General features: G+C 44.3%; 1 protein-coding gene across 4 annotated transcripts; it reads left to right on the top strand.

Annotated features, from left to right (window-relative positions):
- The first annotated feature begins 764 nt into the window (after window positions 1–764).
- On the top strand, window positions 765–10,871 carry LOC127450904 (transmembrane protease serine 9-like). Of its 4 annotated transcripts, XR_007899040.1 has the most exons (11): window positions 765–821; window positions 1,398–1,418; window positions 1,530–1,692; window positions 1,805–2,073; window positions 2,174–2,319; window positions 3,109–3,397; window positions 3,921–4,092; window positions 4,183–4,439; window positions 5,140–6,181; window positions 8,339–8,580; window positions 8,759–9,071. XR_007899040.1 is itself a non-coding variant. In XM_051715368.1 (10 exons), exons 1-10 carry the CDS (start codon window positions 767–769, stop codon window positions 10,225–10,227), a joined length of 1,707 nt encoding a protein of 568 aa, XP_051571328.1. In that variant the 5' UTR covers window positions 765–766; the 3' UTR covers window positions 10,228–10,871. The 4 variants fall into 4 exon arrangements, 2 of the variants coding, with proteins under 2 accessions (XP_051571328.1, XP_051571327.1); XR_007899039.1 differs by having other exon boundaries at window positions 8,339–9,071; XM_051715368.1 differs by lacking the exons at window positions 5,140–6,181; window positions 8,339–8,580; window positions 8,759–9,071 and adding exons at window positions 9,558–9,655; window positions 9,847–10,871 and having other exon boundaries at window positions 4,183–4,295.
- Window positions 10,872–14,133: the final 3,262 nt, after the last annotated feature.

Below are 14,133 nucleotides of genomic sequence, written 5' to 3'. Positions count from 1 at the left end.
GGGAGAAGCCGCTGAAATGCGCCATCAGATCCAGCAGAGGTGAATGAACAGTTGTGAGAATTCAGCTCAGTGAGCATCAACCATTTGGCTCCGAAGAGAAAATCTGAATGAGTTGTTGCATAACAGCTCCTTTTATACCCGTATGTTTGGGGGAGTGGCATGCAAATACCACTCGCCAATTTTCATTGGCCTTTTATCAAAGACCAAAGGAGTTTCGGGCTCCCAAGAGTGACCCCTAGTGTCACTACATCGACACAACGTCGAGTGAGTGACAGATAGGGAACAAATCTTCTTTGTGCTCTTACAAAACCATCAATTTCCAAATTAAGAGATGAGCTCTCAAGCAACACAGCCTTACCAATGAATAAGAGTGACTGTTTGTTTGCCTGAAAAATATGTGTATTCCTACTTTATCTACTCAGTGTTCTAAAGCACCTTGTTTTTTAAAAGTGCTACTTGACAAGTTGGCAGATGTCACATTTTACAGTTTACATGAGATTAACGCATAACGAGAGTCATCTAAAGTCCTTAATCACAGTTGCTGAATTCCTGTTTTCTGACATGCAACCTGACAATTATAGCAGCTAAGCACTTTGTGCCCCAAAACAGGTTGCCCAATAAGTAGCACAAATGAACACTGAAGAATGTTAGACAGAGGCGTGTCTCAGTTAAACGTGGTGAAAGAGCATGTGCTTAGGGGTGTGGGTTAAGAGGGTTATTTATGAGCAAGAGCCAGACTCAGAGTTGTGATTGTGTGATAGAGATTATGAGGATGCTCCAAATACTGAGTACAGTGTTTACAGTTGCTCTTCTAATGAAAGGTAATCCTTTAAAACATTATGCAGACTCAAATAACCATGTGATTAAAAACTTTAACTTTCTAATTAATACTTAAGGATAACTCAATTGATATTTCAATTATTGCTCTCTCTTATAGGACAATGTTTTATATTAAATAGTGTGTTTGTTTTTTTTCTGGAATAATTGGAAACTGAACTTTCTATGGATCTTATTTTATGTAGTTTCATACTTAGTTTTTGTGAAGGATAGATGTGCAGTATCTTCAGTGGGTTGCAATGTTGTTTAAACTGGTGTTGATAGCTCTGTTGACGAAACTTTGAAAAACATCTTTCCAAGAAGAAGAAAAAAAAAATCCAGAAAAAAAGATGTGATCTCTAGGAACTTTAATCAGTGCATGTGATTTACTGTAGGTCGATCTCCATCAAAAAATTAAATATGGTGCAATTCTGAATGTAGATTGATTGAGCATTGCACTAGCAACACCAAGGTCATAGGTTTGATTCAACACACAAACTGATAAAAATGTACATTGAATGTACTTTGAATAAAAATGTGCACCAAATGCATAAATGTAAACTTGTTTATTTGTTTTCTAGGATGTGATGCACAATTGTCAGGTAACCTGATTTTCACTACATAAATAAATGAACAAATTCTATCAAAAACTCTTGCTGCAGTATGACTGGTCGATTGTCTAATACATACTTTATTTCTTTTCTCCTTAACAGATTGTGGCAAAGCCCCTCTTGACACAAGGATAGTAGGGGGACAGGATGCTCCTGTTGGTGCATGGCCATGGCAGGTCAGTCTTCACAGGAGCAATGGACATTTCTGTGGTGGATCACTCATCAACAATGAATGGGTTCTGACAGCAGCTCACTGCTTTGTAAGGTAACCACAAAAAAATCAGTAGATCATAGACCAACCCCTGCAGAGTTAAAACGTTGCATTTCACTCGATTAATGTGCTGATGGTTAACACTTTTTCTCTCACCAAATTCCAGTACTTCAACAAGCGGCCTAACTGTGTACCTGGGGCGACAAACACAGTCAGGAACAAATACAAATGAGGTGTCCAGAACTGTCTCTCAAATCATTAAACATCAAAACTACAGTTCCAGCTCTAATGACAATGATGTCACTCTCCTGCATCTGTCTTCACCTGTGACATTTACTGACTATATTAGACCGGTCTGCCTGGCAGCTGCAGACAGTACATTCTTCAACCGCACTGCGAGCTGGGTCACTGGATGGGGAGATATTAAAACTGGTGGTAAGAGTTTAATCAAATGCACTAACACTGAACGGAGTCACCCAACATAATGTACTATTGCAGTAGCTGACACAAATTTAGTTTTTTATGTGTTTCTCAGTTTCCATGCCTTCACCGGAAACTCTACAGGAAGTGCAAGTGCCTATTATTGGAAACAGGCAATGCAAGTGCCTTTATGGAATCCAAACAATCACAAACAACATGATCTGTGCTGGACTAATCGAAGGGGGGAAAGACTCCTGTCAGGTAAGTGCACTCATTGCAAACTAAATACTGAATTTTACCATGACTAACCTAGTGCATCACACTCAAAATACTTTTGAGTTAATTTCGAAGCTCAGACTTTTGAGATCTTTGTTGGCACTCAGTTATTGTTTTATATGAGCTGAAACTTTAAAATTAACTTGGTTTATTCAAGTCAGAAAATATTATTTAATATGACTGAATCAACCTTTATTACTTTAATGTTATTAATGTAGAACTACATTAGGTTACTCCAGTGAAAGTATTTTTAAGGGTCAGGTCATGTAAGAAATAGCTCCTTAAGGTGACAACTTACATTTTCAGTTTTTGTAGTGTATTCAACCCAGTATTCACAGTCCTTAATGTTCCACACAATTCGCAATGTCGGTGACTCTCAAAACTACATAAGTTATCACCATGCCACATAACTTAAAGGGAAGAACAAACACAACAATGCCAGTGTAAATATTGAAGTTAGCAACAAAAAAAAAAAAAAAAAACAGTAAACTGAGAGGCTGTCATTTTATCATAATCACACAAATTTACAATAGTAAACATAGTTTTCTGTCAAAATAGCATAGCACTACTGTAAAATCAAAACTAAATTAACATGGGATCTTCTTCAAATATTAAAGGAATTTTCCGGGCTCAATACAAGCTCAGCATTCCTAACAATGTTGATTACCACAAATGTTTTCTTATTTTTTTATAATGAATTACATGTGCAGAGCAGTTGAAATGGCATGTTGTTAAGAACAATCTCAGAATAAAAACCTGTTTTTTGTCCTACAGGGTGATTCTGGTGGACCTATGGTCAGCAAACAGGGCTCAGTCTGGATCCAGTCTGGGGTTGTGAGCTTTGGTGAAGGATGTGCTTTACCAAGGTTTCCTGGTGTCTATGCCAGAGTGTCTCGGTACCAGACCTGGATCACCCAACAGATCAACCAGCCAAATAACCAGCCAGGCTTCATCAAATTCATCTCCAGTGGTACTGATGGTGATCTAAGTGTCAGCTGTAGTGGTTTGTCTGCCATTACATCAACTGCTGCAGCTGCAATTACAACCACTACAACCACTGCATGTAAGTTCCTTTAAGTTACAGCTATAGTGGATTGATGTGATTTAGATTACAATATAATCACCTCCAAAAATATATTTTCTTACTTAGTCTTACTCACATTGTCCATGAAACTAAATGTACTGTGAGTTAAATGCATTATCAATTATATTCCTGGTCAGTTTCAAGCAAGAATAGTAGTGGAAGAGGTAGCAGTGGCTTTCAGCTCATCTCTCAAACTCCTTATATGTCCATTGATCATACATGAGTTTCAGTAAAAGTAGAAACTTCAAAGACTTGATTGTTCATACAATGACTAAAAAGCCTGTTCTGTGACATATTACATATAAGTACATATCATGCAATGCTAATGGACCATGACTTTGTCTCTACAAATAGCCTACCCACACAAAATACAAGCATTATTTTTTTTTTCAGGACAGCATAACAAAAGATTCAAAGAAACATAGATATAAAAATAAAAAGATAAAAATAAAAAAAAAACAGTAAGACCTGAATGCATTATACTTTGTCTCTGTTTCTTTAGCTGTAGTGTGTGGAAGTGCCAAACTGAATACCCGTGTGGGAGGAAACAGCTCCCTGGCATCTACAGGTGTATGGCCATGGATTGCCAGTCTGCAGTTGAATGGCAGTCACATTTGTGGAGGAACGATGGTTGCTGAATGGTTTGTCATGAGCTCTTCTAGCTGCTTTTCCAGGTAATGACAATTAATTACCAAAAATACATTTGCTGACTCATTAGGAATCAAAACAATCAGATTGGATTGATTTTATTGCTTCTAATCCAGATCAACAAATGCCTCTGATTGGACCGTGATCCTGGGTCGTCTGTACCAGAACGGCATCAACCCCAATGAGGTCTCTGTAAAAGTGGTGAACATCACAATCAGCAATTCTACAGGTGACAGCATTGCAGTCTTGCAGTTGGCCAGTGCACCAAAACTCTCAGATTTCATTCAGCCCATATGTGTGGACCTGGGAGATAGTACCTTCAGTGCTGATACTCCATGTTGGGTGGCAGGCTGGGGCTCAGGAGCAGGAGGAAGTAAGTGTGTGTTTTATGAGTGTCTTTTAATGTATGTAACACTTCTCAATGAAAGGAGGAGGCGAGAAGCAGATTTCCTGGTTCAGGTAGGCGTTTTATTCTCCTCACTGCAGCAGATACACTCTTTCAGGGTTTTCTCTCTGTTCAATAATTCACTCTCAAAATAAACAAACTTCTTCACAATAATAAACTCTCAACTTCGCAATAATAAACTCTCGGCTTCACAATAGGATCTCTGGTACCCAGGCTTTCTCTCCCCTCTACTTGCGGTGTTGCTCTTTTTATGCCGCTCTCCCCGTGCTCACTGAAATTAGAGACAGGTGTTAGACATAATTTAGCTCAGTTGTAAGCGCCCTTACCGCTTTCTCTCTCTCCGGAGAGATGCTTGACCACGCCCCCGCTGCCACAGAGTACTTTTAGAATGATGTGCAGGTGGGGGCGAGGTCGAGCACTGATTTATGAATGGAGAGCGAGATCAGGAGGTGAGAACGATAAGGAGTTCCACCTGTGGGTATTATCTCTAACAGTTGTTCATGTTTTGCAGTGAGAGCAGAGGGATAAAAAGGGGCAGTCCAGACCGAAAAGAGAGAGAGAGAGACCGACACACAAATCTGATTGTGTGTGATTGTGCTGAAAAGCCATTAGTGTGTGTTACAGCAAAAGAGTATGGACATAAAACTTACTTGTATTGTTTAACCAGCTCCCGCTTCCTCCTTAAGAAGAAAGCTAGTGACCTGTCACACTGTTGCTGAAGCCTGGGAAGAAGGAAAGATACACTGCTATGGAGTCCTCGCCGCTGGAAGTAATCTTCAGAACCCTCACCGGCATCTACCAGGCCCAACACCAGGCCCTCATGGAGCTGCAGAAGGAGCAGCAACTATGCTTCAAGATGCTCCTTCAGGCCCAACAGGAGGACCAGCGGATCTTGCATAGCTTGTTATCCCAGGAGGGGGCGTCCGCTGTGACCCCGGCAGCAGCAAACCCCCACGTGAAGCTTGATAAAATGGGGGCTCAGGATGACCCAGAGGCCTACCTGGAGCTGTTTGAGTGCAGGACCAAAGCCCTAAAATGGCCATGGGTGCAATGGGCTGTTCACCTCCTACCAATGCTGACCGGGGAAGCCCAGCTCGTAGCACAAAAGTCGTCAACCATCTAGACTACATACATTTGAAGAAAGCCATCCTGCAACGGGTCAGCCGCAGTCTAGAAGAGCACTGCCAACGGTTCAGGTCCCTGATGCTGAGCGAGGTCGGCCGCCTGTTCACTTTTGCACAACAGCTCTGTGACGCCTGCTGACGATGAGAATGACACCGTTGACATCATCAATCTCGTTGTGCTGGAGCAGTTCGTCTCCTGGCTGCCGAAGGGGATGGCAGAGTGGGTCCAGTGCCACTATCCGGCATCGCTGGAGGACCTAGCGATCTAGCGGTGTGTCCGGGGGCCAGAAAACCCTTTTCTCTCTTTCTTTCTCTCTCTCTCTCTCTCTCTCTCCCTCTTCCTCCCTTCCCTTCCCTCCCCCCCACCCCCATCCTGTTCCTGTTCACCTAACCCTCTCAACTCTCTCCCAGAGGCTGGTGAATCCACTTCCCCAGGTGTGGGCGTGAAGTCTGGGCTGGTCTGCTGGAGCTGTAGGGGTCCTGAGCATTTCCAGGACCGATTCCCCACGAGGGAGGTGGAGACATTGATCTGGGTCCCTGATGCACCACAGCCGCCCCGATCGAGCAGGAGCATACCGAATACCTGTGAGTACAAAGAGGGCTACATATCAAGCCTTGGTGGATTCTGGTTGTAATCAAATCTCCATTCACCAAAGCTTGATTTAATCTGAGACTTTTGATACAGGTAGGCGGGTGAAGGTGAGATGTGTGCATAGGGATATTCATGATTACCCGTTAGTGACAGTCATCATTCAATTTCGAGGACAAAAGCATGGTGTCAAGGTGGCGGTTAGTCCCCAGCTCACCCATCCACTAATTTTGGGTATGAATTTGCTGGCATTTACTGCTTTATAGAGGGAAATTTTTGTGGATGGGTTCTGTAACAAAGTGTCTTGGTGTGTTGTGTGCAGTTCACTGGCTGGGGAGGTGAAGCCAGGGCTGTCTACATCAGCTCCACGTCAGAGTGACGCCAGGGAAGGGGAAATCTCAGCTTCCCCAGCCCTTAGAGTATTCCCTGCAGGGGATTCCCCTCTGGAGCAGACACGAGACGAGACCCTTAGGCATGCCTTTGATCAAGAGAAAGTGATTGATGGTCTATGCCTCCAGCCAGACATCACGCTCACAAATCCGTAGTTTTCACTTATTGAGGATTGGTTGTATCAAGTGAAGCAGGATGCACAACTCATTATAATCTGATGGGTCACTTAGGGTGAGAAAAAACACTAAACCATATAATGGCCCATTTTTATTGGCCCGGGAATTCACAGGGATGTTCGCAGATGGTGTGCGGCATGCCATGAATGTCAGCTGGTGAATCCGCCGGCCACACCAAGAGTGCCTTTGTGCCCACTTCCTTTGATCGAGGCCCCCTTCGAAAGAATTGGCATGGACCTCGTTGGGCCATTAGAATGGACAGCACACAGGTATCACTTTGTGTTAGTTCTGGTGGACTACGCAATGCGATATCCAGAAGCAGTGCCTCTGCACAACATTTCAGCACATAGTGTTGCGGAGGCACTCTTCAGAATTATCTCCCAAGTGGGGATTCTGAAACAAATCCTCACTGATCAAGGCACTACTTTCATGTCACGTACACTATGCGAGCTGTACAAATTATTGGGATTAAATTGATTCAGACAAGCGTGTACCGCCTGCAAACTGACGGCTTGGTTGAACGGCTTAACCAGACCCTGAAAAACATGATTCGTAAGTTTGTGCATGAAGATGCTCGGAATTGGGATAAGTGGCTTGAACCCCTGTTATTCGCAATGCGAGAGGTCCTGCAAGCCTCCAGGGGATTTTCCCCATTCATATTACTGTATGGTCGTAAGCCTCATGGCGTCTTAGATGTCATGAAGGAAAATTGGGAGGAGGGACCTTCAAACAGTAAAAATGAAATTCAATATGTTCTTGACCTCAAGAATGTCAGTCCCGGCTGTATAACAGGGGAGCGCGACTACAGGAAATAAAGTCCTTTTATTACTCCCCACATCAAGCTCTAAATTACTCGCGAAGTGGCAAGGGCCCTTTGAGGTCACAAAACGAGTCAGGGAAATCGATTATGAGGTTAAACGAACAGATAGAGGTGGAGCACGTCAGATTTACCACTTCAATCTCCTAAAACCGTGGAGAGAGGCGGTCCCCGTGACTTTGGTGATGGTGGTTCTGGAGAGGGAGGAGCTCAGGCCGGAGGTGAACTTAAAACCTACCGATCGGGACACTTGCGGAGACCACCTCTCACCGTTGCAGGACGTGGAGGTTGCCAGGTTGCAAAGAGAATTCTTGGACGTGTTCTCGCCTCTTCCAAGTCATACAAATCTCATAGAGACCATATCAAAACTACTCCAGGGGAAGTGGTACGCAGTCGTCCCAACCAATTACCTGAACACAAAAAAGAAGTGGTTCGGGAAGAATTAAAGGTCATGCTATATATAGGGGTAATAGAAGAATCCCATAGTGACTAGGCCAGCCCGGTGGTACTGGTTCTGAAAAGTGACGGCTCAGTCTGGATCTGTGTGGATTACAGAAAAGTCAATGCGGTGTCTAAATTTTATGCGTACCCAATGTCTCGGATTGATGAACTGCTCGATCGGTTAGGCACAGCTTGGTTTTATTTGGCACTGGATTTGATAAAGGAATATTGGCAGATCCCCTTAACTACCATGTCCAGTGAAAAAACTACATTTTCCACACCGTTCGGCTTACACCAATTTGTCACCTTTCCTTTCGGTTTGTTTTCAGGGCCCTGGCTACGTTTCAGCAGCTCATGGACAGAATCCTCAGACCGCATGCCGCTTACGCCGCTGTCTATCTAGATGACATCATCATTTACAGTAATGACTGGCAGCGGCACCTGCAGCACCTGAGAGCAGTTCTGAAGTCATTAAGATGGGCGGGACTCACGGCAAACCCTAATAAGTGTGCAATTGGATGGGTGGAAGTACGGAATCTGGGTTCCTGTGGCTGGCTGGCTATTATCATAGGTTTGTGCCTAACTATTTGACCATCGCCAGCCTGCTGTCTGGTCTTACTAAAAAGGGGGCACCAGATCCGGTCCAGTGGATGGAGCCATGTCAGCAAGCGTTCACGCAGGTGAAAGCTGTGCTTTGCGGCAGGCCGTTATTACACTCTCCTGATTTCTCTCTTCCTTTTGTGTTACAGACCAGAGGTTGGGAGCCGTGTTGTCCCAGGTGGTCGAGGGGGAGGAGCGCTCGGTGCTGTACATCAGCCAAAAGCTCTTGGTGAGGGAGTTGAGGTACAGCCCAGTTGAGAAGGAATGTTTGGCCATCAAGTGTGGCGGTCTTACCCTACAGTATTACCTCCCGGGACTGGTCTTCACCCTCTGTTCGGACCACTCCCCACTCCAGTGGCTCCATCGCATGAAAGATACCAATGCGCGGATCACCCATTTGTATCTAGATCTTCAGCCATTTAAGTTTGAGGTGGTCCACAGATGGAGGTGCAGCTGGCTGTTGCTGACTTCCTCTCTAGAAATGGGGGGGGGGAGTAGTGGGCAGGCCTGGCTCCCTGGCCTGAGTCAGGCGATGGGGGTATGTGGAGGTGGGAGCGTGGGTGTGGTCGAGCACCGATTTGTGAATGGAGAGCGAGATCGGGAGATGAAAATGGTAAGGAGTCCCACCTGTGGGTATTATCTCTAACAGCTGTTTGTGTTTTGCAGTGAGAGTGGAGAGGGATAAAAAGGGGCTGTCCAGACTGAAAAGAGAAAGAGAGGCCGACACACAAAGCTGACTATGTGTGATTGTGTTGAAAAGCCATTACTATGTGTGTTACAGCAAAAGAGTGTGGAAAATAAAAACATACTTGGATTGTTTAACCGACTCCCGCTTCCTCCTTAAGAAGAAACCTAGTGATGTGTCACAAATGATTCGTTAATTAGATATTTAATCCATCGTCGCATATCTTCTTACTTTGTACATTATTTGTTCTTCTTCTTTTACAGCTAATCAAAATCTTCAGGAATTCCAAACTGCTATCATGAATTGTGGGAACTCATCCTCAAACAACAGTATTTGTACAAGTTCCCTGAACTTACAGGAGGCAAGTTAATTCTGTTTAAATACACAACAATTAACATTATTTTGCAAGAAATTTACTTACCATGAATAGACAAATACCATGAATCTGAGGCTTCTGTGACAGAGACCATTTTTCCTCATATACCTAAAAACCTATTCATGAAGCAGTATAACAAATTTATAAAACTCTCTCTCTCTCTCTCTCTCTCTCAGGGTGATCAAGGGGGTCCACTGATGTGTAAACAGGGTCTGTCATGGATCCATGCTGCTGTTCTGACAATACAGATCAGCACTACAAACAGCAGCACAAATACAAGCTCCATTAACAGCACTGCAGTGAGCCGGTCTGTCCATGCTCAAGACATCCAGTCCTTCACTAAAACCTCCAGCTATGCGTCATTCCTGAGATCTGTGGTGGATTCTTTCCCTCAAAAAACCTCAAACATCACAAATACAACTTCATCTTCAACTGCAAATGCAACTGCATCTAGCAGCTCAGTCCAAGCTCTGTCCTCCGGTGGGTCACAATTGTCTTCCTTCTGTTTTACCACTGTCCTCTTTCTAGCACTTCTAGCATTCCAAATTTTACATTAACAATTAACAGTTAGGTCTTTTCAGTATAAATCTTTTTAACTATAAATGTTAATGGAAAGTTGTATGTTTGAAATGTTTGGAATTTGATTAATGTGACTGATTTCATAATTGCATTAATCATAAAACATCAAAAGGATTTGTGTTGCCCATATAATTGTACTTGACACATAACTGAGGTGACTTTAAATATTTTTCAATTGTTATCTTAACGTATGAAACTTTTTGCTATAGATCTTCTTCTGTACAATTTCTGTGTAAGATTTTATGCTGTTAGTCTGTAACTTATAATCTTTTACCATCCTCACATTGAACACATGTTTGCATTGTAGCATTGGTATGCAACATGGCACTTTATGTAAATGTCCCAGATGAGTTGTTCAGTTCTTCTGTACCTAATCTAACAATTACCTAAAGCTGCACCACTCTTGGGACATTACTATTAGTTCATTCTTATGTGAATTAGAGTACTTAGGAAAATGTTTCCGTTTTATTGGTGTTTGGATTTATTAGTGTAATTTTTCAGGATATTATGCTATATTTTACTGATAAAAAAAAAAAAAAAAAAAAAAAAAAACGTTTTTTTTTTTTATTAATATATTTTGTTTGATCTCACATGTGTGATAAAATTATTTTATTTTAAAGAAAAGTGTTTTACATATGTTTTTTGTTTTTTTGTGAATGAATAACTCTTTTCACCACATTTTTTAAATGTGAGCAGTAAAACAATGCAATGTTTGTAAGTTATAAAAATGATAATTAATATTACTATTAAAATGAAGTTATGCAAATTGCTTAGTCTGGCTGATTATTTACATGCCTTCACAAAACACAAAAAGGATTTGTGTAAAATATGATCACATGGGAAATCCACATGCTGCAAGTAATTGCGTACACAAAAATTATGGTGAGTGCGAAACAGAGGTTGTATTTTTGCTCCAAAATTAAATTTTTACTCAACATGCATTCCTGTTGTTTGTATGACGCCATTTACAACTCGCTTATGATGCCAATCTGTGGACACCTTAACGCTTCTGGCTTTGGCCACTGGGGGCAATGATTTGAATTTTGGGAAGCACAAACCTATTTCAGCAGTTGAACAGTAGAACCTCCTGTCATCAAATTCACAATGTGATCAGTCTGTCAGCCCATCTGTTTTGTTTAATCTAACGTGCAAAAAATATGTTTGTTTCTTATCTTCCATGAATTATGTTCATATTATTCATAAAGGTTTCATGCCCATTGCGAGCCAAACAATGTTATTGACATAATACATTTACAAATAAGAATGTTCACCTATAGAGTTTACAAATATAAGGTACAACAGGGCCAAAGGTACACCTTAAGGAAAATTAGTTTTAGTTTTACGTTTTTACTAAAAACCTTTCCAAATTTTGACAGCAATATCCTTGGTAGGGGTGTGCAACATCAGCATGTTATTGCTTCTTTATTTCTTTTTTTCTCCCCAATTTGAAATGCTCAATCCCCAATGCACTCTAAGTCCTCATGGTGGCATAGTAACTCGCCTCAATCTGGGTGGTGGAGGACGAATCTCAGCTGCCTCCGCATCTGAGACCTTCAATCCGTGCATCTTATCACGTGGCTTGTTGAGTGCATTACCGCAGAGGCATAGCGCGTGTGGGGGCTTCACACTATTCTCCGCGGCATCCACGTACAACTCACCACGTGCCCCACCGAGAGAGAAACCTGAGACCTGGCTGGAGTCACTCAGCATGCCCTGGATTCGAACTCTTGACTCCAGGGGTGGTAGTCAGGAGTCACTGCTTCTTTAAACATGAGCCTCTTCAGTTAACAACATAGTAGTACTTTCCCCATCAGATTCTATAACCAAAGATGCTTCCTGGAACATCTCACAAAACCTGTTCCCTATCTGTCACTCACTCGAGGTTGTGTCGATGTAGTGACACTAGGGGTCACTCTTGGGAGCCCCAAACACCTCTGATCTTTTTTTAAAAAGCCAATGAGAATTGGCGAGTGGAAATTACATGCCACTCCCCCAGACATATGGGTATAAAAGAGCTGGTATGCAACCACTCATTCAGATTTTCTCTTTGGAGCCGAGCGGTTCTATTCATTGAGCTGAATTCATCCGCCGAGTTCATTTACCTCTCTCTGCTGGATCTTACGGTGCATTTCAGCGGCTTCTCCCCCTCTGCATTTGTGGTTTGCAGAGAACGCCCCTAGGCACTTCGGTAGAACATTTAAAAGAGTATATTCTAAAAGAGTATATTTTCTTTCTGAAAGAGCGGCACACACGGAACGTCTTTTTAAAGATGCGTCTTTTTAAAGATGCTGTGGCAGCGGGGGCGTGGTCAAGCATCTCTCCAGAGAGAGAGAAAGCGGTAAGGGCGCTTACACCTGAGCCAAATTATGTCTAACACCTGTCTCTAATTTCAGTGAGCACGGGGAGAGCGGCATAAAGAGGGCCACGCAGCACTCAGAGAGGAGAGAGTACCTGGGCACTAGAGACCTGATTGAGAAGCCAAGAGGTTAGTATCATAAAGATGAGAGTTTATTTTCTGAAGTTGTTGTTTACGTTTAGACTGAGTTGTTGAACATGCTGAGAGCCCTGAAAGAGTGCATTTGCTGCAGTAGGGAGAATAAAACGCTTACCTGAACCAGAGAATCTGCTTCTCGTCCCCTCCTTTAACTAAGAAGTCTTACACTGGTGCCGAAACCCGGGAAAAGGTTTGAGTCCCATAGAGTCCTCCCAGTTGGCGGAGATCCTCCAAGCCCTCGCCAGCCTACATCAGAATCACCAACAGACGCTGCTTGAGCTCCGACAAGATCAAGACCGCCGGTTTGTCGAGCTCATGCATGCTCAAGCCGAGGACCGGCAGGCGATCCGGAGCCTCCTCAGCCAGGGGGCATCCTCAGCCGTGACCCCGGACACTCCCACGCCGTTACCCCCACCAGCATTACAGAAAATGGGGGTGGTGGACGACCCCGAGGCCTTCCTGGATTTGTTTGAGCGGACCGCCAAAGTCTGGGGCTGGCCGCTCGGCCAATGGGCAGCCCGATTGATCCCACTATTGTCCGGGGAAGCCCAGCTCGTGGCTTAACAACTGCCAGCGTCGAGCCTCCTGGCCTACGGAGATTTAAAAAGAGCCATCTTGCAATGGGTTGGTCGCACTCCAGAGGAAAGTCATCAACTCTTCCGAAGCTTGAAGTTGGAGAGCTCCGACCGCCTGTTTGCCTTTGCCCAGCGGCTCTGTGATGTCTGCCGAAAATGGCTGCTAGCGGGGGATCGCGACATCCAGGGAATTATCGACCAGGTGGTACTGGAACAGTTCATAGTTCAACTGCCAAAAGGGACGGCAGAGTGGGTCCAGTGCCACCGCCCGGCGTCGTTGGAGGAAGCTATCCAACTTGCGGAGGACCACATGGCGGCGATCCCGAGGGCGGAAGATCCCTCCTACGTTTTCTCTCCTCCCTCTGCTTCTTCCCCCTCCCCTCTCTCTCTCTCATCTGCTCTCTCTCCAGGTCCTGTTCCTGCCCCACGCAGACGAGGAGGATCTCAGCCCCTGAGACCAGTTCCCCGGGTGTGGGAGGCGACACCTTCCCCTACTCCAATGCCCCGCTGCTCTCCCCCTCAGGGGGGGGCGCCCGCCGACGCAAGTGCGGGTGTAGCGCCTGGGCCGGCCTGCTGGAGGTGCGGAGACCCGAGCCACTTCCGAGATCAGTGCCCTCTGGTGGAGCTGGGGACGGTGGTGCGGGTCTCTGACCTCCCACAGGCTGCCCCCAACCGGGCCGGAGCGTACCGGATACCGGTAAGTGTCGAGGGGGGTACTCACCAAGCGTTGGTGGATACCGGGTGTAATCAAACCACTATCCACCAACACCTGGTTCAACCCGAGGCATTGGTCACAACCAAAAGGGTGCAGGTGA

The sequence above is a fragment of the Myxocyprinus asiaticus genome, chromosome 13 (genome assembly GCF_019703515.2).
Source record: "Myxocyprinus asiaticus isolate MX2 ecotype Aquarium Trade chromosome 13, UBuf_Myxa_2, whole genome shotgun sequence".
NCBI lineage: Eukaryota > Metazoa > Chordata > Actinopteri > Cypriniformes > Catostomidae > Myxocyprinus > Myxocyprinus asiaticus.
Note: the sequence above shows the minus strand (reverse complement) of the source record. Positions and strands in the feature narration are given on the sequence as shown.